The 27,308-nt window shown below is 50.5% G+C and overlaps 1 protein-coding gene across 1 annotated transcript in view; it reads left to right on the forward strand.

The window, feature by feature from the left end:
- Positions 1-5,187: 5,187 nt before the first annotated feature.
- CHST8 (carbohydrate sulfotransferase 8) overlaps positions 5,188-27,308 on the forward strand; it is a 65,195-nt gene continuing 43,074 nt past the window's right edge. The window contains exon 1 of the mRNA XM_063113202.1: positions 5,188-5,317. Within this exon, the coding sequence (XP_062969272.1) occupies positions 5,188-5,317 (130 nt within the window). The remainder of the gene's footprint in view (positions 5,318-27,308) is intronic.

The raw sequence follows: 27,308 nt of genomic DNA on the forward strand, positions 1-27,308 counted from the left end.
TGAAGCTGGGTGTTTGCAGGAGTCCTTCAGCCTCCACATATCCCTCTTTGTGTACCAGATAGTGGAAGCTGGGCTGTGGTGTTTCTAGTGGGGCCTTGGGGACAAGTCTTTGGGGACATATGGGCCTGATTTATGCCTTGGCCTCCACCCTAGGATGTAATTTCTCCCCTCTGCAGAGAGCACAGGAGGATTGGAGAGAATCCTGCCTTGTAACAGGGGAGCAGACAGTAGGGAAATTGTCTCCCCCAGGAGTGGGGTGCAGCTGTTCAGGCCTGCGTGTGCCCAGGCTGGACCTTGAGGTTTCAGGACCCTGGCCAGCGCCCCCCCCCGCCCCCGCCCCCACCCCCCGGCCTGGCCAGAGCAGGAGCAATTCTGAGTCTGCAGCCCTGCCTCACAGTCTAAACACTTGCGGCCATCCTTCATCCTTGCAGAACATTGCAACTTTATGCCTACGCATAAAAACTGGAGGGACTTGTCTCAGAGTTTGCTGCTGCCACTGCTGCCATTAGAGCGGTTTTAATTAGCTGCAGGATTTTAATGAGCTGAAATCAAGAAGAGCCCCATCTCAGAAGTAAGCAGGAGCCGCACACACGGAAGAACTAGTATGACAAAACAGATGGAGGTGGTGCTCTCAGGGGACTGGGCTGTGTGTTCTGTTAGGGGAGGAGCAGATGAGTTCCCAAGGCCAGGAGGCTGAGGAGAGAAGCTGGGGGTCAGCTGCCGGTGCCCGGCTGTGGCGGGGGCGAGCCAGGCACAAGGGTCCCTCTGCTGCCGCAGCAGAGGCTCGGTGCCGGATTCAAGGTGACGGCAGTGCCTGGCTCCATTCTTCTCAAGTTGCCATAGCAGCCTCTCTCCCGATGAGCAGCTTCTCCTGGAGCCCTCAGCCGGGAGGGACGTCATTATTCGCTCCTGCCCATGCAAGGAGAAGACTGACCAGACAGAGAACTTTCCTAGGCCCAGGGCTGGCTGACCACGTGGGCACACCCATGCTGTCTGGAGTGGGGCTCAGGGGCAGTTCCTCACAGCCAGAGGGGATCCTCTGGGTGATTGGGGCCAGCGTCCAGGCCTTGGAGTAACCGCAGCCTAGCGTGTCCTCGGAGCCGTCCGTGCATCCGTCCACCCACCGGTCCGTCGCCACTGGAGGTGCGTGTGTTTTGGCTGAATTCCCAAGTCCTTGCTTGTGCCCTGAAGTGAATTTCCCTGAAGAGACAAATTTTTAAATCAAATAAATAAGGAAATGGGAGGAATCCTTGATCTTGCCCTGGGTCCCAGGAGGTGTTTACAAGATTAATTGGATCTTTTTTTTTTTTTTTTTTTTTTTCCTTAAAGTAAAAATCGGTGACGCCATTCAGGCCTCTGGGAGAGAAGCCTCTGGGAGGACTAGAAACTATGGGGGCAGGAGCTTCCAGAAACTCAACAGAGCTGTTTATTTTTCTTGCCTTAACCCGTCCCCCCCCCCCCCCCGCCACCCCCAGCCATTTGAATTTTCTTATTGTCTGTTGGTGTTGGAAAGGACGCGGGGAGGTGAAGGGAGGTTTTGCCCTTGTCATCGGAACTGAGTGTGATGCACTCTGTGGTGAGGATGGGACAGTTCCAGGTGGGAGCAGAAGCTTGTGAATGTTTTTACAGGGCCCCTGGGCAGCCAGTCCAGAGCTTGTGACAGATTGTAGGTCCACTCCCCAAGCAGCAGCACCCAGGAGAGGGAGACAAACAGCCTTTGGACCAGCATCGCACCGTTGCCTTAAAAATAACGGGTAACTTTGAAGAACAGGACCCTCAGGAACAATAGAGGGCCAGATGTGCACACTCTGGAGTGCTTGGTGGTCTGTCGGTGGCTCTCTTCCTCCCTCCACCTCTGGGGAAAGTAGGTTCCTACAGATTCCAGGATGTTGGCTCCTTCCTGGGGCATTGAAGACCTAGCCAGACTGCGAGCCAGTTACACAGGCGGAGGGGCATGCTGACCTTTTGATTCCTGCTGTTCAGATGGTCCCCAGTGAGAGCAAATGCAGAGAGGAGGGTCCCAGAGGGAAAGGCTGGGGCTTAGGGGCTGGACAGTGGGAGCCACATGCAGCTCTAATGCTTGCTTCCCTGGGTGTGGAGAGGGTGCTTGTGTTCTCCTGGGGGACCAACAAAGGCAAGGTTCTTAGAAATGAGAACCACAAACAGCTGATGCTCCTGCCACTGTGCAGGTGCAGGTCCTGGGGCTGTGTTCTCCTCCACACTGGATTTTGGGGGCCGGGATGTGGTCCTCGTCCTGGCAGCCAGAGCCTGGCTACATGTGGTGGGTTTGGTGTGGGCGCATTCAGAAACAAATGAGGAAAGGTTGTGGCTGCAGGACCCATTTAGTCTTTGATAGGGGAGACTGTACTGGCTCAAACTGTGACAGCATGACAGATTGGGGAGAGGAGGGGACTGACCAGTTCTTCTGTAGCCATTTCTGCAGTGCCAGCTTTGGAACAAACAATGAGATGATAATCACACATGCTCTGAGTCCCCTTTGTTTGTCAAATAGAGTCTTTGGGCGGATATTGGGAGACACTTATATTATCCATTTTACCAGGCAGCTCTATGCCCTGGCCATTAACTTGTCCTTTTTTCTCTCCTTCCTCTCTCCCTCCTTACAAAATGTCTTGATGTCGGAGGCCACCCTAGATCAAACTGGCCTCCTGGTCTCTGACTCAGGAGGCCAACGTGGCTGGAGGAAGGGTGCTCACACCGTGCCCAGCATAATCAGTGCTTTGTGATGGTTCTTTACAGCTGGGGCCTTGCTGGGAACCATCACTGGTGTGTGTGTGCAGGCATGCGCCAGGGCACATGTGTTTACATGTGTTAGTGCACTTGCGCCCGCTCAAGTCCGTGGGCAGGGTGTGCATGTGAGCATGTCCACGCAGCGGCAGTTGTTCCAAAGAGGCCTTGAACTGCCTCCTCTGCACCCCATCCAAGAGGCTTGTCCCCACTGCATCAGTGTATAATGTCATTTCTGTGACTGCCTGGCCATCCCAAGGGGTTGAGCCAACTGCTTGTAGAGGGACAGGGTGAGGGTCAGAGAGAACAGCCCTGCCTCCCCCATCAGTCGTTCACACTTCCCCAGGACCACAGGATTGCACCCACAGGCCCAGGTCTCCACATGCCGTGCCTGTTGTCACTGAGGGAAGGGCTTGGGAGACTGCAAGGTATCGGGGCCTGCTATGGGCAGCATTGAAAATGGCCTCATCCTTCTGTGAGGCCTGGAGCCTGCGCTGCTACATCTGTGTCTTTGGAGGACACTGATCTAGACCCCCAGGACACTCCCGTCCAGGACAGCCATGGAAGGAGAGGCCCTGGTCCCACGTGAGGGGTTCAGGGTCTGAGCCTTTGGGGACACTAGCTGTCCATTTCCCCACTGCAAGCAGGAAAGAGGTGGCCCTGGTTTATGGCAGGAAGCAGCAATTTTTCTTTGGGGCAGGGGCCATTGCAGTGAGGTTCGGTTAGGCTCCCGAAACCTCGGACCCAGCTCGAGACAAAGCGAGCCTGGCTCAGTGCCTCCTCGCCAACATAAAAGCTGGGAGGTCATGGGAGCCACCTGTTCAGCACAGTCCAGAGAGCCCAGAATCAGGCACGTTCCCAGTGTGCAGAGGCCTGGGGCGGGTTAATTAAAGTTAACTGAGTGAAAAAATAATTACAGTGACTGCAGAGGGGAGAAACCCAAACCTGCAATTTACACTCCTCAGCCCCTGAGCTTTTCTGAGAAACAATCCTGGGGAATGTTTTTCTGGGCAGGGGAGGGGGGAGGGCTCCTCTTTTCATCGCTTTCTGCTTCATGCTCCATGGGCTACACACAGAGACAACAGTGGGGCTTCTCCCCCCAGTGCCCAGGTGCCAGGTTTGGGATAAGTCAAACCTGCACCTGCATTTCCCTGCACCTGGGTAGGGAAATGTCCTTGTGCTGAGCAGCACATCTGGTCTGGGGTCTGCCCAGTCATCTAAATGTGGTCTCAGAGGCTGTTGGGAGCTGCCCATCTGGCTCACCTCCCTTGGGCACTGCCCTGTGCCAGGATGTGGGAAGTTTTCCCCAGGGCTCCTTGCATGGAAAGAGGGTGGTTCCCTGGGTCTGGACCAGTAGCACTGGGTGAAGGTAAGGGCACAGAGTGACCCTTCTTTGAAGGGGAGGGCCCTGAGATACCTGTTGCCTGTCCCACACAGCTGCCTGTGTGAACTCTTCAGCACCCTCTTTCTACTCCACCCATGCCCCACCCCACTGCAGGGACTTGCAGATTTCCTTTGGGCCAATGGACTTGGGGAACACCTGGCCCAGTTGGGGTCAGTGGTTGGTATTGGGGCTATGGGGAATTCCTTCCTCCTCACTTTAGGAGGAACCAGGGTGAGGGGCAAGTCTTATGGGCATGTTCTGAGTCTGCAGTAGCCAGAGCAACAAGTGTTCATCAGCAGGACATGAGAATATTAGTGCCCAGCCACTGAGCCTGAAGTGCAGGGACAACCATGACCCAGCCAGAGCTCCCACTCCCACTGGCGTGACTATGGGGCCTGGGTCCTGCCAGCCCATTCATCAGTGAGGACAGTGTCAGTGAGGACAGCTCTGGCTGGTGGGAGGGAACTCAGTCTGTGCCTGAACATCCTCTGGGCCAGGGAGGTGGCTTCTCAAAGTCCCTGCTCCATGGAGACCATTGACCCAGCATCCTGTGGAGAACCAGGGTGGAGACAGATCCAAGGACTTCTCTGTCCACCAGGCCAGTTGCCAGGGACAAGGACCCAGATCCCCACCTCTACCTAGACCCCTTCATGGGAGCACACATGCTCATTTAGAGGCTCAGAGAGCCTGGACAATGCAGTTGGGTAGCTGCTGGTCACCAACTATAGGTCTAGGGGCTCCACACTGGGGTCCCCCAGGCAGGGCCAGTGTCTCTCTCCATGGTTTTTCCGGGGCTGCAGATACAGAAAACCCTGGCCATGGGTGGCAATGGGACCTCCCCAGCCTCTCTGGGCCTGAACACGTGGAAGAGACACACCTGAGTAACTTCCAGACAGCAGAGGGATCCAGGACCTCAACCTGCCTGGATGCCCTGCAACTCCATGATGACCCTTTCTCTCCCTCTGCCCCGTAGACCTTGCCTGATGGATGCCTGGTGTGGACAATGAAGGAAGAACGTGCCTCCCACACCCTAGAGGTGACCCTGGAGCAAGCCCCGGATGAGCCCACGACACGGAACCATGCGGCTGGCCTGCATGTTCTCATCCATCCTGCTGTTCGGAGCTGCGGGCCTCCTCCTCTTCATCAGCCTGCAGGACCCCACAGAGCTGGCCCCCCAGCAGGCGCCAGGTGAGCCCTTGCACTCGGTCCCAACTGAGGCCCAGGCCTCCATGTCTGTGCTGCTGTGCTCAGCCTAGGGGATGGGACAAAGTCTTTGCCAAGACCCTCGGCAGGCAGAAGAGGTCCTGACCTCCCCCTGGCAGGCCTCCACCTCCATGTGGGAATGCTGTGTCTGATGTCGGGCACCCAGCCGCAGGGCTCTGGCCTCTGGCCTCGCCAGTGCACAGTAACCAGGTGGCCCCCTGTTGGGGATGACGGCAAGACTGCCCATCTGTTCAGCCAGTTGCTGCCTTTGGTGAAACTCAGATTTAAGGATTTTGCCACCTCTCGGGGCCTCTTCCACATTGTCTGGGATATCAGAGGTGGACAACTTTTCCCCGAGCCCATGCCCCTCGAGTGAGATTCAGTTTCCCTGCTCAGCTCTGGGGACCTCTTGAATCTAACCCGGTCTGGACAGTGGGGTTGGATACCACCTTGCTTTGTGAGACTGAGACCCTCTCCCCCTGGCCACCCACCCGCTACCTCCCTTTCACCTCCGCCTGGGGGGATGCCCTCTCTGAGTTGCAGAGGTGTGCTGGGCATAAGTGGGATGGTAGGGAGGGAGAGCAAGAAGGGTGGTTCTGGCATCTCAGGGCAGATGGGATGTGGAGAGGGGAGCTGGGTAAGGTCCCTTCTGCTGGGACACAAGCCCCATCCCCAAGACAGACACAGTGGTGTCAGCAGGCAGGGCCAAGGCCAGGGAGTGCTCTGCTGTGCAGGGAGAGGAAAATAGTGTGTCTCAGCAGGGGCCCCTGTTGGGGGAGGGTCCGCGAAGACACCCACTCACAGTCCACCTGCTCTAGGACACGGATGCACTCCTGTATCCTCAGTCACCCTCCTCCCCGGGGATGCGCAGGTGCTCGTGCACATACTTATTCAATGCTGTGAACCAGAGACAGGATGAAAGAGCAGTGGAGACTGGAGGTTGAGGCAGAGGGATTCCTGCGCCACCCCTGCCTGCAGCCCATAGAACAGGACGGGGAGCATGGCCTAGGGCAGCAGCACTTGGGCAGGGCGAAAGGGTACCCAGGGCTGCAACCCCCTCCCCCAGTCCCAGCCGCAGCTCTCTCTGGCTCAAGCTTGCTGAGCAGAGCTGCCCCTCCTTCTCTGCTCTCCCCCTCATTGTCCTCTGCAAACAGGAGGGATCCCCCATGCTGTGCGGCCCTAAGCACAGACTGAGGACCCCAGGCACTGGGAGGGAAGGCAGAAGGAACACAGGAGGCCAGAGCTGGGGCCCTCGGCCTGGCAGCTGCCGCCAGAGGCTCTGCCAGGAGGAGGATGGTAAGTTCACTGTTTCATCACAGAAAGTCAGGAAGAGACAGCCAAGGCAGGGGGCCCCCTGGAGACTTCAGGCCAGCCATCAGTGCTGATTCACACCCGGACCAGAGCCCCACAGGTGGTGGCTTGTCAAAAGTAGGTTTGGCTGCTCCCGGGCTTCTGAAGCAGTGAGTGCGTGTGACTGAGCTGGCTCCTCTGTGGGGGCTTTGCAGCCTCACTCAGCCCTAGAATAGCCAACAACACTGCGTCAGCAGAAGAGGGCCCCACAGGGCAGCACCATCAAGGCAGACAGAGAGTTGGTCCCCATGGTTGTGTGTTATCTGTGCAGAAGCAAGCTCAGGAAAAGGGCGCTCAAACACTGCTTGGGATTAAGGGCACTGTGTATCATTGGTGCACGTTCTGGTGTGTGTGGTTGGGGGTGCACACATGGGCAGAGGCTCCGGGTGTCCAGCCTCTGCATTCTGTAGGAGGAGCATGGGAGAGAAGGCATGAGGGTATCTGTGATGTTCACCTGCACCCATCTGTAGTACACTCCAGGGACAGGCGGTATATTCCCTGGTGGGGTTGTGGTTTAGTAGCCACGACACATGTCCTGCTGTGCTGCCGCTGTCTGCAAAGAAGAGCACTTGCTTCTGCAGGCTGTGAATTCCTGCTGCGTTGTCCTGCACAGCTGCCCAAGTGCATGTATGTGTGGATGGGTGGGGGGACAGGACAGCTAGGATTCCTGGGGTAGAGTGGCATGCCCACCTAGAGAGGACCATGCCACCCACATCAGGCAGGCAGGATGTGCAGGATGGATGAAACTGAGGCGAGCGTCACCCTGCAGCCAGCAGACCCAGCCAGGAGCCGCATTCTTCTGATGGTAAATGCAGCTGGACCGCCCTCTCCGTGTGCCAGGTGATGGGCAAATGTGATGTCCTAGGCAAATCATACCAAACACAGTCATAAAACTTTAAGTAATGCTTGCGTTACTTTCCCTAAGTAAAGTGCTCCTGACACAGGCTGTTTGTGCTGATTTGTTACTATTCATTTATTCTTTCCCTGTACTTCTCACAGCAGCCTAATTGTGATTCGGTACCAAGAAAGCAATATCAAAGTAATTTTCCACAACATTAGTTACAATTTTCTTCTGATCTTTCAAGTGAAACAATCCCATCCTGTTGGCTTCTCTGAGCATATAAACTTTGATTACATTTATCTGTTGGAAACCAGTGCTTACAAAGTGTATGTGTCCAGTTGCATGGCTGGGTGGCCCCAAGGGCCCCTGGCGAGCCTTCTCCCTGTGGTTTTCTGTCCACAGACTAGGGACGCTGCCCTGCTATCCAGATTGGGAAGGGCCAATTGGCAGGGGTCTCCCATCTAGAGGAAATTCCACACACCAGCATAAACTCTCCTGAGGATGGAGTTCTCTGGAATCAGCCATTTGTGGTGCTACAAAGGTGGGGGTGGGGAGGGAGCAGGTGAATTTCCAAGAACAAGCTTGAGAAGGTGGCGGGAGTTATTAGTTGCTTATGGTGCCTCGAGGTCTGGTGTTGTTCAATGTCTCCCATGAAGCCACCACCTGTTAACAGCACCTGAACTTCTAAGGGACTGCTCCTGGCTCAGGCATCCAGTGAAATCTTATGGATCTCCAACTTTTGTAAATAAAGCCATGTTTTAAACCAACATGCATTCTAAGATTAGATTTTCTGCATCTCAAAGAATTCACCTACCCAGTTAAATTATTTTGCAATTTCCAATATTGCCAGGCCCGAGGCCAGGACTTCTGTCCTCAGGAAACACACTTCTTGACCCAGGAGACAAGACTCACACCTTCTCCAAGTGAAAGACTCGGGGACCAGGCCAGAACTTGGAATAACAGACCCCAATGCATCAGTTCTGGGGGCTGCAGAAGGCAGACTGAATTTTATGAGCTGCCTTTCTTTATGAACTTTTTATTATGGAGAGTTTGATGCACCCACAGAAGTAGTTTAGAATAGCACAATGAACCCCATGTACCTATCACCCAGCACTGCAACACGGCCCAGCTGGCCCCAACCACAGCCCCATCACTTCCCTCCTTCTGTCTGATTTGGAAGCCTGTGCCAGGTATCCCATCAACTCATCCATAAATATGTCAAAATACTTCTCAGTTTAAAAGATAAGAACTCTTTTAACATTACCACCGAACCAATTTCTTAATATCATCAAATTCAACAATTCCTTGATATCAGCAAATAGCAAGTCAGTGTTCAAATTTCTAGTTGTCTCACAAATATAAATACCTTTATTTCCAGTTTGTTTTATCCAGTATCAGATAAAGCTCACACATTACAGTTGGCTGATGAGGCTTTTAATTCTCTTTCAATCTGTAAGTTTCCCTCTTCATCTTTATTTTTCTCTTGCTATTTCTTTGCAGGTCATGGGGTGCTATAGAATTTCCCACAGTTGAATTTTGCTGATTGGGCCCATTTGGTATAGTTTAACATTGTTCTCAGTTCTTTGTATTCCCCATCAATTATGTAAATCTCACAAATTGATCAGATATAGGTTTAGGTTTTTATTTTTTACTTTTTTATTTTTTTGGTAAGAATTCACGTGTGGTTTTGTGTTCTCCCATCCAGAGGCTCACTTCTGCCTGGCTGTCTGACATCACTGGTGATGTCGGTTAGTCATCGATGGTCATGCCTCAACCTGTCCTTTCATTAGGGGTTACACAGTGGCAATGTTCTGGTTTTATCATTCCTTCTTCATTCTTTTAAGTGGAATGGATTTTGTTTTAATGGGCAAGGAGAGTCATTATTAGTGACCCATGAAGCCAAAGTGAATGGTTGATTGATCGGTTTATTCATTGATATATAAAAAGTACTACCTTATGATAGAGATTTTGTTGCAAGCACACTATAAATAGTTGTTTCTTTTAATGTTTGGCATTTGCAGAGTGAGTTTTCTTCAAGTGGGGCCACCCCCTGTTTCAGAGCTCTTTGCCTTTTCCTTGAGTCCAGGAGTTGTGGGTCACGGTGCTGGTAGTAAAGACAGTCGTGGTGGGCAAAGACCCTTCCTCAGGGACCCCTAGTACAGACAAAGGGACTAGACAGCTCCACTTGACCTCTTGGACTATAGCCAACTCCGGGGCATTCCTTGCAGAGCAGAGGGGCATTCAAGGATAATAATAGCGAACACTGACTAAGCAGTCACCATGTGCCAGAGCTTGTGCTAAGCACTTTTCATGTTTTAATGCATATAATTCTTATAATAACTGATTTCTATTTACAGACGAGGTGGTGCATGCTCACTGGGCAGACACAGAAGCAACAGTACTAATACTAGCCTGCACTCTCAGGCCCTCAAGATGCACCAGGCACTATTACAAGCCCTTTACATGTATTTAGTACTCATTTAATGCTTTAAAACTGCCATGAATTAATTACTGCCACATCATTTGATAGATGAGACTACTGAGGTAAGAGAGGTTAAGAACCGAGCCCAAGGCCACACAGCTTCTGGGCTTCAGAGCTGGGACATTCCCTTTGGCAGCTACCTGCCAAGCACTGCACCGTACTGTCTCCCAAGCACTTGTGACTCCCAGTGTGGTCTGAGCCTGAGCAGAGGCTGGGCAGAGAAAATGATGTGGATGCAGGTTCGGAAGCATGGGAGAGTGTGGCATGTGCAGAACTCCACGAGGTTTGTGGGCTACAATGTGACCTGCGGGCCTAGACTCATGGCAGAAGACACAGCCAGGCCCCAGGCTCAGCCAGCCCTTGGAGTGTGGCCGAAGAGACAGCCCTTGTCCCAGGTGATGGGGAGCTCTGGGGATTCTGGGGTGGGGAGTGGTGCAGAAGAAAGCTCATTCTAGGGGTACGTGTCTTGCAGCATGGGCGGGAGCAGAGTGGGAGGCACGGGAAACCTAGGGAGACCAGCTGCGAGGGTGTTGAGTGATTCAGGAAAGGATGACAAGGCCTGGGGCCAATAGGGATGGGAGAGGTCTGGATTCAGGGCCACCAAGGGCAGCAGTTGATGACCTCAAGAGTGAGAGGATGAAGAAGGTGAGGAGGGCAGTGGTGTTGGTTCAGGGGAACTTTGGAGTTTCTGGCTCTGGCAGACGGGGGTGACTGTGCTGTTCACCCAGGCAAATATGCCAGATAGGGAAAGGTCTGGGGAAGGGGACAGGAGACCGTGTTCCATTTTGGGCTTGTCACATCTGAGATGCTTGGTGTGTGTGGAGTTGCCCTATAACTCCTCCACCAAGGGCCTCCAGCCCCACAGACCACAGGCTCAGGTGAGAGAAAAAGGAAGCCCCCAGGCTGCTCCGCCCCCTCTGCACCTGCCTCTCTCTTCACAGGTCCATACACTCACTCCTTCGCTCTCAAACACCTGAGGGTGGAAAGGGCTGTTGGAGAGCCCTGCTCTGTGAGAGGGACTGGCATCTCTGTAGACTCATGCCTACTCCACGTTTCCAGGCTGAGAACCTGGAACCTGCCTGGAAGCTGCCCGTACTCCCGGTCGGGCTGCATGGCAGGGCTGAAAATCAGGCTTCTGCCCAAAGCCGCTCCCCTTGTCCTGGGATGGAGCCTCCATGCTTGGGATGCTGGGCTTGCCAGCAGGAGGAAGAGACCTTGTGTGCTCATCTGTGCAGAGACCCCTGTGAGCCCAGGTGCTCAGCTGAACAGGGGTTGGGGAGGGGAGCAGAGGAAGAGCAGAGCGGGAGGAGGAAGCCTGGGCTGGGCTCTCAGGAGCTCACAGTTTATGAGGTCAAGGAAAGAGGTTAGCCTTCCCTAGAGGGTTGCAATGTAGGGGCGGTGAAGGGGAAATATGGCCCTGCCTCAAGGGGCTCTGGGGAAGAAACAAAACTCACCTAGGGGGTACTCAGAGAACAAGGCAGGCTGTGAACCCTGGCTGAAGAGGTGAGAGCTGGAGAAGTCAGGAAGACTTCCTGGAGGAGGGGAGTCTTCTTGTGGGTGCCTTGTTTGCTCTCTCTAATGCACAAGAGCTACTGACCTCCAGTGGAAGCGGTGATGAGGGTTTGGGCTGGAGTTGGGGGTCTCTCCCTGGGGCACACACTGCCAAGTGTCTTGCCCAGTACCTCACAGCTAGAAGTCGACAGGGCTGGAATTTCAATGCCATGGGTCTGACATACTCCAGGGCGCTTGTTTTGGTTCCCTGGAGGCAGGGCTGTGTTGGCTGGAGAAAGTGTGGCTCCCACTCTGGGTCCCACGGTTACCAGGACACACAGCCCTGCCTGTACCAGTGCTGAGGGCTACACTGCAACATCAGTTCTGTCTGGTTCCTACAGTGACTGTCTTTGTCCCATATGTCCCCTTGGAGCTCTTAGACCACTTCACCAGGCCAAAAGCCCTGGGTGGGCCAGGGCCACAGGGGTAACTGCTAAGAGCAGGCTCTCTACAGCTCACCCAAGCGAGAATGACGGAGTGAGCAGAAGGGCAGTGGCCGCCCCTGTCTGCTCTCTCTGAGCAGCTAGGCCAGCCTGGCCTCAGGGGCAGGAAAGCCTGCCAGGCCTCTCAGAAGGGAGCCCTGTCCTCTAGAGCTGGGGCATCTAAGCCCATGCTCTGTCCTGGGCCAGGGAAGCCAGCCCTTCCAGTTTCCATGGAGCCGGCTGCTTTCCCCGGGCAGGTGGGTTTTATTGGAATCCTCTTGAGTCTGTTTCCTGAAACCATTTTCTAACAGCATTGCGGAACATCATATATATTTCCTACAAACCTTGCGAGGCTGACACATCCTTGTTGTGACTGTGAATATCAGAAGTGACATGTAATTGCAGTGATCCATCCTGTTAAGTAGCTGGCAATATATCATTGCAAAATCAGCGGGGCTGGGACTCTCAGAACTCAATGTTTCTAAACAATACACCTGCAGCATCTTCAAACTCTCTTACCAAGCACCACCTAAGGCTTGCTCCCATGCCTCGCCTCTCCTGGGCCACAGTAGAGACAATTTCACTCTGGAGAAAGCCGCCCACTGCGCTCCAGTTCTCCTGGAGTGCCTGGTCCTCGACACATCATGCACCAGGCTCTCCAGGTCAGGGCTGTGGGTGGGGATGTTTGTGAAAGTGCTCTTTCCAGACATGGCCCTGGGCTTCCTGCCCCTTTCCCTGGTACATTCTAGAGCATCTGTGTGGAGGTTCTTTCTGGGCCAGCCCAGCCATCCCTGTGCTGGCAGAAGGGAGGAAGTCCAGGGGCTCAGTGTGCACAATTTGTGGGTTGGAGGCAGTGAAGGGATGGGGGTGGCCAGAGCCCAGGGGCACAGATGGCCAAGCCCCTCCTGCTGCTTTGCACAGGCAGAGGCACCACTCACACTATGTGCTGTGGTAATTCCGGGGTCCTGTTTACTTAGACTGCGGTGTGAAGGGTGCCCTCTGGAGTTGTGCAAGGGCCAGTACCGATGGAAGGGCAGACATGGAGCCTTCACACGGCGATTGGCCAACAGGTGGCAGGAGACGTGTCAGAACATCAAAGCAGCCTTCAAGTCTGGCTTTGGAGTCATTGTTGGATTCTGCTATTAGGGGAGGGGGGTCATGAAGGACCCTCACTGCTGTACTCCCTGGGAGGCCCTGACCTCGGGGTGCCACTGTGGGCCCCGTCTCTGCAGTGGGAGTTTATCTGTCCCCACACTCTCCTTCCTGAGCCTGGGCCATTCCCTGTAGCAGCCCTGGCCCATAGCTCCCAGGCATCTGCTTCTTTGATGTGGCCCTGATTTCCTGGGTTCCTCTGCCCTCCCGCAGATGGAGGGAACATTCATGTTTTCCTGCAGAAGACGCCCTGGGCGTCTCTAGCCAGAGCCTCGCTTTCCTTTGGTGCATTAAAATATGCTAAATGAAAAATAATGAGCACGTGGGAACTAATAACAGGAATCACCTAATTAAATTAGGAAACAGACATCATATCGCTGTAATCTGAAAATTGATATTAATAGAAAATGGTCCCAGAATTGTTATGCTAAAGGTTCCTAGGGGTGGAGAAATTAAAAAGAAGAGCAGAACAGAAAATTGGGACAATCATATCCAATAAGGATGAGACTTAACGTTTTAAAGGAACTACAGTAAAATGCTAAAAATAGAAGACAGGGTCATTGTGTGTGGATCTAACGAAGTAATGAACAAAATGGCTTTGAAAACCACAGAGCTCCACACACGTGTATGATGATAATTTATAAAACGAGACAATGTAATTAAGCTTCAGTGTGCACGAAACACAGTCACAGTTATCGTTTATTGGGTGCCTGGCACTGTCCTGAGTGCTTTCGTTCTGTCTTCCTTCACCCTAAGGCGGGCATCAGGATCCTCAACTTAGTCTCAGAGAGGTTAAGTTTGTTGCCCAGAGTCCTGCAGCCAGAATGGCTGAGTCAGGATTCGAACCCAGATCTGCCAGATTCCAAAACCCATGCTCGGCCAACTCTGTCCTTCTTGCCTGTCGTTACTAGTTAATGTCACGGTCTCCATTTCTTTTATTTTCTGATGTTATTCTACCATTTCCTCAAAGGACGTTTCTTGCCAACACCCGACAGATTTTGGCAAAAGCCAGTCTCCCTGAACACAGGTCTCAAGGCTCCTGCTCTGTTTTGGTTAATAAAGCCCACAACAAAGACACCTTCTGGAATTACAGTCCAGCTGGAAAACTGGGTCTCCCATTGTGTGTAGGATGGGCAGAGTCTGAGTGGGGCCAGTGGTTCCAATGCTTGACCGTCCCCAGGCTGGTTTCGGGTTGTGTCTCCACAGTGGCCAGTAGTTCCCCAGCAGACCCCTGAGAGGGGTGAATCGGGCTGTGTTCCCCTATAACATGAGTCACTGTGTGGCAGGCCCAGAACAGGTCTCAGGTGTGGGGTGACCCCTTTCCCACTCTGCCTGACCCAGAATGAATTGAAGGGGTTGGGGAGGAGGAGGCAAAGGTCAAGATCTGTGTGTGAGACGCTCCAGAATGAGGTCTGGTCTGGAGTGCCACGATGGGGCCTAGACCCAGCATTGGGCCCAGTGAGGACTCAATGCTGGGTGCTGGAGGGATTCCACATGGGGCTGAACATCCCACACTCCACCTGCACCCCACACCTCCTCTGCCTCTGTCCCCGTTCACTGACTGAGCATCTTCAGTGAGGGTCACCTGGCATCAGAGCCAAGCCTCCCTCTCAGCACAGGAGATCTGCAGGGGGCCGGAGGGGGGGTTGGAGGAGCCCTTCTGCCTGGCTCCTCAGCCTCACTTGGCCAGGAGTTGCAGGGACAAGGGGGAGGGCCTTAGGACAGAACACAGTGAATTGTAACAGGACACCCAGTGCCAGCATGGGGAAGGATCCAGTGGGGTCCTAACATGTGCTAACCTTCCTGATGTCCCAGGGCCCCTGTTCCTAACACAGTCCTGGAAACGGTCCTGAGCCAGCTCATGCTCCAAGGACAGGGCTGTTGCTATGGTGTCATCCTTCTCCAAGGCCACTCTGTGGTTCCTGGTGTTTTAAAACCCTGTAAAGGTCATGATGGTGGTTATGACAACGGAAATGCTGGAGGGCTGGTTCTGGAGACAGACGTAAGTCCAAGGTGGGGCGGGGCTGTCAGGGACAGCCTGGGCGGAGGGTGTGCGTGGAGGCCCAAGTGCTCCAGGGCCAGGAGGGCCCTCAGCTGGGCTTCACCTGCCTGCCCTGGTAGCTATGTTGGCGCTTTCATTCTGTTTATGCTGACACCATTCGTGTACTTTTAGGGTCGTGCAGATCCTCTTCTTCTCACAACATTTGCAGGAAGTAGGGAGCCGCCAGGCAGATCCCATTTAAGCCAAAAGCTCACCATTATGTACCTGCTGATGTTTTCATCATAAAGCTTATTTTCCAGGATTTGTGGCTTTGCAGTTTTAACTTGAAACATAGTGAAACTCAGTGGAAGATCCTCTCATTTTAAAATTTTATTTGTATGGGAAAATAGCTGAGCTTAAATTGGTCCAGTTGCCCCTGACTGCTGCTGCTCAGGAGCCCTTGCAAAGCAGCTGGCTCCCAATGGAGGGAGTGGGGGAATACCCGGGGCTTCTGCCCATTTTCACAGTCTAGGGTCCAAGATGGAAGTTGCCCTGAGGCCTCATTGAGGCATTTTTCATCGGTCCTTGGAAGGCCTGAAGACCACCGATAGAGTGGGCTGGCTCAGTCCAAGCTCCCCACTAAGCTCTACCTGATTGTCCCCCAAGGCCAGAGGGTCCAGTCCCTGATTAGTGGTTCTCCACTCGGGCTGGACTGAGGGGATGGTCTGTAAACCCTTCGCCACATTTGGTCGTATGTCTGAATGTGCTTAGTCCTGGAAGGCTGCCCCTGGCATTCATCAGATCCTGGGTGGAGTCCTGTGACCTCACTCCACCTCCCCCAAAGGCTACAGCCTTTTGTGGGCACATTTGACCTTTGACCTCAAGGTCTTGGCCTGCCCGAGAGGGAGGGAGGTGAGAGAGAGAATGGGATGAGAGATGTCAATGAAAACCACGTGGGGTCACCAGGGCCCATCAGAATATGTATCTGAGCAGAGCTGCAGGGAAGAGAGACCACGGAACATGGCAGGATGGGGTAAGGGGAAGGTGGACAAGCATGGCCCCAAGAGCAGGGTCCCCACTGCTCAGCTCCGGCCCAGAGTTCTGTGCAGGAATGCAGCCCGTGGGCCAGATCATCCTTTTTGTTTTTGATTTTTCAGAGAAACTAGGAATGTATAACATGTATGTATATGGATTACCCTGGTTTTTAAGTGGCAGCTCTAACTTAGAATGTGTTCATCAGAGTCAGACAACAGATCATGCTTGGCACCTCCTATTGGCTGGATGGGCTGTCCAATGTCCCATACCTCCCTTGGGCTGAGACCTGCCCCTTCTAGCCATGTTCGGCTCCACATTTGTTCTTGTTGTGCCCCCTGGAAGGTTAGAGGAGGGGGGTCTCCCTGGTGGGAAAGGACTCTATTTCCTCTTTCCAGCCCCAAAACTCCCATCAAGCCAGACCCCAAGCTGGTCATGAGCAGAGCTTCTCCAGGTGCCTGCTGACCCACAGGACCCATGGTGCCCCTGTCTGGTTCAGGAGCCAGGTGACTGGTTGGCACAGATGTGGGGTGGTGGGCAAGGGCTGGGCAGCAGGGGTCTGGGAAGGCACATAATTAAAACCTTCTTTCACTTACACACAGTTACTCATATGCAAATATTTGCACCCACGAGTAAGCTTCTGTTGCTGTAATAAAGGAAGAATCATTTCTGGGCAAATCCTGCAAGGGTGGGCCCTTCATTAAGTGGCTGGCGAATGGGGCTGTGGGTGCCCTGTGGTGTGGGCTTGGGCTGAAATAGAAAAGCGTTTCTGGCTTGGCTGCCTGTTTCCCACAGTGATGAGGGTTGGCAAGGGTGGCTACCCTGGCTTCCTTTCTTCCCCATCTAGGACACTGTCTGTGGCAGTCACATCTGGCAAGGGTCCCCCTGAGAGGGGCTAAGCCTGGCCCAGCAAGCAGCACAGCACGTATTCCTCCTTCCCAGCACCTTGACAGAGGTTATGTTACCAAGTTTGTGAGTGGGACCGGAGGGTCTTGATGGCACTCAAGGAGGCAGCATCCGTGGTGTGGTGTGAGCAGTGATGATGATGTGAGTGCTGAGCGCCTACTGTGTACTAAGCACTGTGCTGTACGTGCTTTACAAATAGTCTCGCATTGGAGTCTCGTAACACCTGTCTCCATTTTACAGATGGGGAAATTGAAGTACAGAGAGGCAAAGTCACTTGCCCAACGTCACACAGCCAGGAAGTGGCTGTGTCTGAACTAGAACCCGGGTTTTCAGATCCCAAAGATCTGAAATCTTATTGTTGACCCTGACAGCCATGCAGAGCTGGGAATGCCACACTGAGACACATGGTGTTAGAGGGCACTGGGGGCACTGCCTGCTGATGTTTGGGGTGTGCTTTGTTCCTGTGCATAGCAGATATGTTCTGGTCCTTGTGCACATGCGTGTGTGCTGGTGAAGGGTCAGTACTTCTGTGAACGTGTGTGTGCATCTGGCTCTCATCCATGATCCTGGGTATGTACGTGTCTGTGTATTCACCACAGTTTTACTGCACAGCCACGAGGGGTGTGTGCCTCAGGCTCACAGCTCATTTGGGAAACTTCACACTGAAGTTTGGAGCTGGCTGCTCTGAGTGTACCCTGACCTTTTCACCTGCCATGAGCAAGAGGAATAGGACACACACAGGCATGGCCCAGGCAGGGACAGGTGACTTGGGCATCACAGGGTGAGTTGTCAGTAGGTTGCCAACCACAGAAGTGAGTGAGAAATTGCCATCCCAGCAGGAAGTCAGCTAAACCAGTTATTGTAACTCCCTGCCCGTGACCTGGACAGACCAAATAATGAAATTACATTCATAATATTTCAGCTCGAGTGATCACTGCTTGAATTAGTTCCTTCCCGGAACTCAGCCAGAAGTAGCAGCAGTAATTAAAGGATTTTCTGGGCTTAAATCAAGTCTGCTCATCAAGCTTGTACAGTGTACAGGCTTGCAGAATTTGGGTGGACCTTGTCCCTTCACTGGGGAACGGGAAGGCCAGTCGGCAAGAGCAGAAAGCACAGGCAAGGGGCTGGGTTCTTCCTGCTGGGGGAACATTTCCACCGCCACTCATTATTTTAGAGCTGTTTACTGAAAGGTCCCTGTTCTAATGGGGCTCCCAGTGAGTCAGGCGATGGGAAGATCCTGGTGTCTGCCCTGGCCCTTCCCCGCAGGTGTGTCAGCAGTGTCCCCGGAGTGGTCCGGCCCTGCCTGCACCTGCCACTTTGGGGCATAAGTTAGGGTGGGAGGCTGAGACTGTGCGAGGACTCCCCACTGGTTGGAGAAAGAGAAAGGTAGGGCCATTAGCTTGGCTTGGCTCCCATCGGACCAGTCCTGTCTGCTGGCGTGAGAGGAGGGTGCAGGCTCGACATGTTCCAGAGGAGTTGGAGCTCCACACCCGGGCCGGGACCTCCCTCCACCACGCCTCTTTCTGCTTTCATTCGCTTCGTTGAGGGGAAGATAGCCTTCTTCCGGGGGCTCTCCCAGACTAAGGCAGAAAACACCAGCATCACATGACAGCAGGTGCTGGCAGTGTGGCCAGCTCTGGCCATGTGGCAGACTGAGCCCAGGTGCCCACCCGCCTCCAGGTAAAATAGAACATACAACTCCTTTAAAACTCAAGAAGGAAAGGGAAATCCCAGGAACCAGAAAACGAGTGGAACCAGAGGATACCTGTTGGGCCTGGGCTAGGGCTTTTATTTAAAAACAGCTTTATTCAGGTATAATTCATAAAACTCACCTATTTTAAGTGTATGCTTTAATGGTTTTTAGCAAATTTACAGAGCTGTGCAACCATCACCACAAGCCAATTTTAGGATATTTCCATGACCCCCAAATTCCTGGTGCTTATTTGCAGTCATAGCCCATTCCCACCCCCAGCCCAGGCCACCACGAATCTCCAGACTGTCTCTATAGATTTGCTTTCTCTGAACATTTCGTATCAGTAGAATCCTGCAGTATGTGGGCTTCTGCATCTGGCTTCTTTCACTTAGCATAATATTTTTTAGGTTTATCCTGTTGTAGCTCCCATCAGTAGTTTCTTTCTCTTTATTGGCAAATGTATTCCGTTATATGGAATTTTGGTTTATCTGTTCACCAGTTGGTGGATATTTGGATTGTTTATACTTTTGGGCTGTTATGAATAATGCTGCTGTCAACATTCGCGTGCAACTCTTTGTGTGAACATATGTTTTCATTTCTCTTGGGTAAAATTGCTAGGTCACATCGTAAATTTATGTTAAATTTAAAAGAAACTGCCAAACGGTTGGCTAAAATGGCTCCACCATTTTATGTTCTTACCAGCAATATAGGAGAGTTCCAATTTCCCCACATTCTTATCAACACTTGTTATTATCTGTCTTTTTAATTATAGCCAATTCTAGTGGGTGTGAAGTGGTATCTCGAAGTTTTAATTTGCGTTTCTCTAAAGACTAATGATACTGAGCATATTTCCATGTGCTTATTCGCCATGTGAATATCTTCTTTAGTGAAGTATCTATTCAGATCTTTTGCCATTTTTAAAATTGGGTTATTTGTCTTTTTACTGAGTTGTAATTCTTTATTTTCTTGATATAAATATTGTTAGATTTTCAAATAATTTCTCCCATCTGTGGCTTGTCTTTTCATTTTCTTAATGGTGTCTTTTAAAATGTGAAAGTTTTTAAATCTGAAGAACTATAATTCATCAAATTTTTTTTTTATGGATTATGCATTTGGTATCATATCTAAGAAATCTTTGCCTAATCTAAGGTCATAAAGATTTTCTATTATGTTTTCTTCAAAAAGTTTTACAGTTTTAGCTCTGCAGTCTATGTCTGTGATCCATTTTGAGTTACTTTTTGTGTATTGTGTGAGGTAATGGTCTAAATTCACTTTTTTGCATGTGGATGTCCAGTTGTCCCAGCACCACTCACTGAAGACCATCTTTTCCCTATCGAATTGCCTTGGCACCTTGGTCAGAAATAAATTGACTGTAAATGTAAGAGTTTATTTCTGGTGTCTCAATTCTATTCCATTGATCTGTATGTCTGTCCTTTTGCCAATAGTTCAACGTCTTGATTACTATAGATTTATAATAAGTTGTGAAATCAGGAAGTATAAAGTCTCCAGCTCTGTTCTTCTTTTTCAAGATTATTTTGGCTATTCTGAGTCTTGCATTTCCATGTAAATTTTAGGATCAGCTTGTCAATTTCTGCCAACAAAAAGCCTGCTAGGATTTTGATAGGCATTGCATTGAATCCAGTAATAAACTTGGGGAGAATTGCCCTCTTAACAATATTGAGTCTCCAATCCATGAACATGGAATGTCTCTCCATTTATTTAAACCTTCTTTAATTCCTCTTAGCCGTATTTTGTATCTTTCAATATGCAAATATCACCCTTCTTTTGTTAAATTTATTCCTAAGTATTTTACTCTTTTTGATACCATACTGAATGGAGTTTTCTCTTAATTTCATTTCTGGATTTTTCATTGCTAGTATGTAGAAATATGATTGATTTTTTTATCTTGTACCTGCTACTTGTTGACTAATTCTAGCAGTGTTTTTACATGAATTCCCTAGGATTTTCTATGTACAGGGTCATGCTGTCTGCAAATAAAGAGATTTTTACTTCTTCATTTTCAGTCTGAATGCCTTTTATTTCTTTTTCTTGCGTCTTTGAACTGACAGGTTTACACAGACAGTAGAACCTCAAGGGCAATAAGAAACAGAAGTGATGAGAATGGACATCCTTGACTTGTTCCCAATCTTAGGGGGAAAGCATTCAATCTTTCACCGATAAATATAATGGTCACTGTAGGATTTTTGTAGATGACCTTTATGAATTTGAGGAAATTCCCTTCTATTTCTAGTTTGTTGGAGAAAATTTTTTTTTACCATGAATGGGTGTGAGATTTTGTCAAATGCTTGTTCTGCATCTACTGAGTATGTCATTTTTTGTTCTGTTAACATGGTGTATTATATTAGCACATCAATCTTGCATTCTTGGGATAAATCCCCCTTGATTATGGTATATATAATCCTTTTCATATGTTGCTGAATTCATTTTGCTAGGATCATGTTGTGGATTTTTGAGGGATACTTGTCTGCAGTTTTCTTTTCTTGTGATGTCTTTGGCTTTGGTATCAGGTGAATGCAAGTCTTAGAATGAATTAGGAAGTGTTTCTTCCTTTCCTCCTCTATTTTTCTGTAACAGTTTAGGAAGCATTGGCCTTATTTCTTCTTTAAATGTTTTGTAGAATTTGCCAATGAAGTCATCTGGGACTGGACTTTCCTTTGTGAGAAATTAAATTTTTAAATCACTAATTCAATTTCTTTACAGTAGGCCTATTCAGATTTTGTTCCTTCATGAGTCAGCGTCAGTAATTTATGTCTTTCCAGGGCTTTGTTCATTTCATTCAAGTGTCTTATTCGTTAGCACAGAAATATTCATAGTGCTCCCTTACAGTAACTAGTGATGCCCCTCTTTGATTCCTGAATTTAGTAATTTGTCTTCTCTTTTTTTCTTTGGAAGTCTAGCTAAGGGTTTGTCAATTTTGTTGATCTTTTCAAAGAACTACTTTTAGTCATTGCTTTTGTCTGTTGTTTTTCTGCTTTCTATTTTATTCATTTATACTCTACTGTTTATTATTTCTTCCTTTTTGCTTGCTTTGGGTTAAGTTTGTTCTTTTCTAGTTTCTTGAGGTGGAAGGTTAAGCTATTGATTTGAGATCCTTCTTTTCCAATATAGGTATTACAGCTATAAATTTCCCTCTGAGCACTGCTTTAGCTGTAGTCCATTTTAGTTGTCCCATTTTCTGGATCTCCCTATTAAATTTCTGTCTGATCTGCTAGCCTATTGGTTCCCCTAACCTGTATTACACCCTCAAGCTAGCTGAGATTTTGGAATTATTATTTGCAACGATACTCTTGGGCATGAAATTTTCTAGACTTCATGCTTGCTGTGACTTGGTAGAACTTCAACCACCAGGGAACTGGGTGGAGGTAAGGGAAGCAGCCCCAGGCTACACTGTCACAGGCTCACATTGCTCTTCCTAAGGTTCAGTAGATTTTCTTGAATAAATGCTTCATGATATTCATAGTTCTTGAATGATTGCTTTTGATGTTGTCTTTTTCTGTTTTGCTATTTCATTTTGGGAAGGAATCTGCCAAGCCCCTCACTCAGCTATTGCAGAGGCTCTACCTCTTGGAATGGAGTCTTGATGTCTACACAGACAGTAGAAGAGGTCTCTGGCTTGACCACAGTGCTAAGCTAGATGTGCAATACTCTGCAAATAGAGCCCTCAGAAGACATCAGAACCTCTGCCCATTGGCCCAGCTTGCCTGGGATGATCCCAATTCACACCTGTGGGCTGGTGTAATTATTATCAGCACCCTCTCACTCTCAGAAGTGGCTTTATTTTGCTAATAAATGATATGGTCATTGTGGAGATGTACTTCTGTAAGAAGAAAATTTAACTAGAAAGAATGGGATGCAAGAAATAGTGGTGGGGAAATAAATTACAGGCATGTAGGTAAATATAAACAAGTGTTTACTTTAAAAGTCATAATAAACACTAATTTTGCAGGGGTTAAGGACAGCAATGACATGGAAGGTTAGATACGGGACAGTAACTGTAGTTAAAAATTATAAGATCATTATGTTGTTAGGGAAGACAATAAGTATAGTAATAAACTTTGGACTTTATTTGAGAACAAGGCTAACCGCTGGAAGTATAATGTGTATTTTCTGAGTCTTTGCACTGGCCCCTCCCAAAATAGCCCCACTCCTGGAGCTGGGCGGCTGTTTAATCACCTCCTATTCACCCCATTAGCGAGGAAGGATTCTAATCCTAGGGTTATGGGGATGGCTAACACTCAACCCTAGACAGATGAGATCGACAGCCATTTATTTATTGGTCACATATGCCCGCAGCCCTGGGAGGAGGACACTGCACTCCATGTGGTATTGCAGGTGTTGTACTCAGAACCAGGGTGAGCAAGCAGAGGCACAGGGAGGCAGGCTTTGTAGTGTCAAGGGAGTGGGGTGACCCCTGGTTCCTGGGGGAGGATGTCATTGGCTTGTTTGATAATTCCACAGGCTGGTAGGGAACTGAAACCTGCTCCTCAGGGATAAGCAGGCACTGTGCCTGTCCCTTGATGAGGAGGTTTATTTGGCTAAGGTGCTTTATCCAGGGGAGTAGTGAGGAAGGGAACTTGTAGTCAGGCCATTTGAGGCCTTTCTGATTTCACCAGATGTCAATGTAACACATAATTTTAAAGTCCTTAATGTTAGGGCTTGCACTGTGGCAGACTGTCCCACAGGAGCCTCAGGGTAGAAACATCTCATCCTGAGTGGCAGCAGCCCCAAGCCAAAGGGAGCTGGAGAGGAGTCTCCTTGCCCCAGCCTCAGGACCCGCATTCCCAGCTAGGGTGCTGGGACCCACTCTGCACCTGCCCTGGTCACCCATTGCCCTCCCACTCTGCCTGTCTCTGTGTCTGTCTCTCTCTCCACCATCTGTCCATCCTCACTTGCAGGGACATGCTGTAAAAACCCATAGCCCCAGGGCTCAGTTTTGTAACTCCTTCTTAAATGATGTAAATGGAGACTGGCTAACCTATGTAGGCCCTGTCTTACTTAGTCCGTTTTGTGTTGCTGTAACAGAATACCTGGGACTGGGTCATTTATAAAGAAAAGAGGTTTACTTAGCTTACGGTTCTATAGGCTGGAAAGTCCAAGATTGAGCAGCCTATCTGGTGAGGTCCTCCTGATGCTTCAGCTCATGGCAGGAAGCAGAAGGAAGGGGAAGCAGAGACATGCAAAGAGCCAAACATGAGGAGGAACCTTGCTTTTATTTAACTAATCCAGTCCCAAGAGAGGGAGAATGTGCTCTCTCCCATGAGACTGCATTAACCTATTCATGAGGGATCCACCCCCATGACCCAAACACCTGCCACTAGACCCCACTTCCCAACACTGCCACATTGAGGACCCAGCCTCAACATGAGTTTTAGTGGTAACAAGCCATATTCAGACCATAGCAGGTCCTCACCCCTTGGACAGCAGCCAGGCATCAGTGATGAGGCCCTGAGCCCTGCCTTGGGTTGCTGGCACTTGCTCTCCCTACATGCCATCGGCAGCCCCAGCCTCACCTGGCACAGGCCCCTCCATCCCTGACCCCATTGGTAGCCTGGCAGTGCCTTCTGCCATCTCAAGAACCAGTGTGGTTCAGTGGGTGTTTGCAAGTGGAACCCATAGGGGTCTATGGACATGCCACACCCTCTAGCATCTGTGACCTCCTAGTGGAGAAATGAGCATTGACTCCCCTGGTAGGAGCTGCCCTGTGTGCTTGGTGGGCAGTGGGGGCGTGGCCGGCTCCTGTCTCAGCAGCCTTGGAGGTGCTCTCACAAATGCTGCTGCTGCACGGGCAGTCACGTTGGCCAGACAGCTGCCCCACCTCCCTCTTTTCCTCCAGGGTCTACTTTCCTTCTCAGAGCCTGCAGCTACCAAGCAAAACCTGAGCACCTGAGTTGTTATTGCTGGGAAGGCTGGGATTGAGGTTTTGAACCTGCCATTCTTTGGGGCTGCAGAATACCCAGCAGAGCCTGGCTGAGGAGGACGGGGCTGGGGGCAAGAGCAGGTTGAGTGCCATGGCTTTGATCCACCACCACCAGGAGGGACAGGCCTGGTTAGATCAGCAGTTCTCAACCTTGGCTGCTTATTAGAGTTGCCTACATAAGTGCTAAAACCCCCAGTGTCCAGGCTCCACCCCAGATCAGTCTGTAGGAGAGGAAACCAGGCATCAGACATTTTCAAATCTGCCCCCTCCCCCCACCATGACCCCACTGTGCAAGCAAGTTTGAAAGCCATTAGTTCAGAATAGAGTTTCTTATACTTTAATTATGAATCACTTGGACAACCTGCTCAAATGCAGATTCTGATCAGTAGGTCTGGGTGGCACCCAGGAGTCTGTCTTTCTAAGAGGAAGGGTTTATATTCAGAATCACACTCCTTATAGTAGTCTGTGGACCAATGAGATTGGCAACACCTGGGAACTTCTTTAAAATGCAGATTCTCAGGCCTGACACCAAATACACTGAGTTAGAATCTGCATTTTAACAAGATTTCCTGGTGGTGTGCATGCACTTGGAAATTTGAGAAACATTGTTTTAGGGACTTTAGTGTCCCAGCAAGACTGAGAGATGGAGGATGCTTTCTGGAGGCCACAAGGGTCACAGGTGAACATCTCTTTGTTGTCAGATGGCAAAGCCCAGGCTTGGGTCTTTCCAGCCTCTGACAGCTCTTTCTTTCTCTCTCTGTCCTCTGGCTGGTTGTCTCTTCTGGGAAGATAGCCTAGCTGGGCATGGCTCTCCCTTTGCCCCTCCCCAAGTCCTCTGCTCTAGCCCCCTCTCGCCCTGTCCCACCCTGGTGTGGGTTCCTGAAGTCCTCTGACCTTGGGCTTGGGCTTCACACACACATTTCTGAGGCTCAGAACACAGAGCAGCCCAGCCCACTGGGAGGATGGTGCAGCCCCCTGACCTCATAGCTGTCTTTTCCAACACAGTATCCCCTCTCCAGCCCTCCCTGACAGATCCAGCCAGCCCCTCCCTACACAGACCCCAGCACCAAGGCCGCTGTCACCTTCCCCACCACCCCCTCTCTATAGATGACTCGTCCGGGATGCATGCCCTGCTTTGTTCATGCCTGCTCTCGCCCTCTGAGCTGTACCCTTCTCCAGACAGTGCAGAGCTCCGGCCCTGCCCCTGAACAAGTCACTTCCTTACCCTACGCACTGGTTGGCCCTTTCCCACGCGCCTGGGGCTGCTGTCTGGTGAAGGCAATCGAGGTGTTGTGAATGGCCTGAAGCTCCCAATTCTCTTTCCCTCTGTGGCATCACCTGCCTTGTCCTGCTGTCCCGGCATGATCTCAGCCCCGGCTGGAGCTGGGACCCACATGTGGGTAATGTGGGGCTCTTGGCTGGGCTGCAGCAGTTTCTCCTGGAAACTGGGCTCAGGGAGGGAAAGCACTGACACAGAGGGCCAATTTCTGAACTGGAAAGAGCAGGCCTTGAGGGAGAGCTGATAGGACTGTGATTTAGGAAATGGAAGACAGGACTTCCCCGGGACTGTTGGCTCTGCATCCCAGCATATTTCTGGTTACCTTGGCAACTCAACAGGTTAAACTTCTTTTCTGGGCATTGGTGTCTGCTTAGGCAGAAGGTGACAGGATCCCTGGAGGTATACAGATCTTCAGCAGGTAGACAACTTGGAGCTGAGAATAACCCTCACCTTGCTGGGCTTGCTGGCTCTGGTTGTCATCTGCCTGCCAGCATGATCATATGATCGTGTCCAACCAGCTACCCCTCCTCCCATTCATCCATTCATCCATCCACCCATCCATTTATCTATCCATCCATCCATCCATCCATCCATCTGTCCACCCTTCTCCCATCCATCTATCCATTCATCCACCCATCCATTCATCTGTTTATCCAGTAAGCAGTCACTGAGTACCTGCTGTGTATCTGGCCTCATACTAGCTGTTTAGGCAGGTACATGAGTTGCTGGCTGGAGGTCAGCAGTCCAGAGAGGTTTTTCACCTGGCACATGTGTGGGTCCATTTATAAGATATTCTCAACACACACACATTGTAAGCCTTGTCAACCACCTTCTGCCAGACCATTTTTTACATACATGTCATTTACGTAAACACAATCACACTCCACATACTGTAATCTGTTTTCTTTCACTTAACACTAAAGGGTACACCTCTTTCCACATCAATACATATAGATTTTTTTCACTTCTTTCAGCTTTATGGTTTCATTGTAAAGTTGTACCACTGGTTTATTTAACCATCTCCTTACTGATTTATGTTTAAGCTGTTTCCAGTTTTTGGTTATTCTGTGAATTATTTCTATTTCCTCTGTAGTCATCTTTTTCTGTTTGCTTTTTATAATCTCTCTTGTGTTGGAGGCTGTCCTCAGAGGCTTGGGTACCCTTAGTCACCCATTCATAGTTGAGAGTGGGGCACAAAACACCTCATGGTTTGATTTGATGAAAGTAGGGGGACAGGGCTTTACTTCAAGGTGTTAGGGTGAGGAACCAGCTGTCTTGATCGAGAGTTCCAAGGGAGAGTATAATAGTGTGCTAGCGCTGCCATTACAAAATATCACAGACTGGGTGGC

The sequence above is a fragment of the Cynocephalus volans genome, chromosome 10, assembly GCF_027409185.1.
Source record: "Cynocephalus volans isolate mCynVol1 chromosome 10, mCynVol1.pri, whole genome shotgun sequence".
NCBI classification, from domain to species: domain Eukaryota; kingdom Metazoa; phylum Chordata; class Mammalia; order Dermoptera; family Cynocephalidae; genus Cynocephalus; species Cynocephalus volans.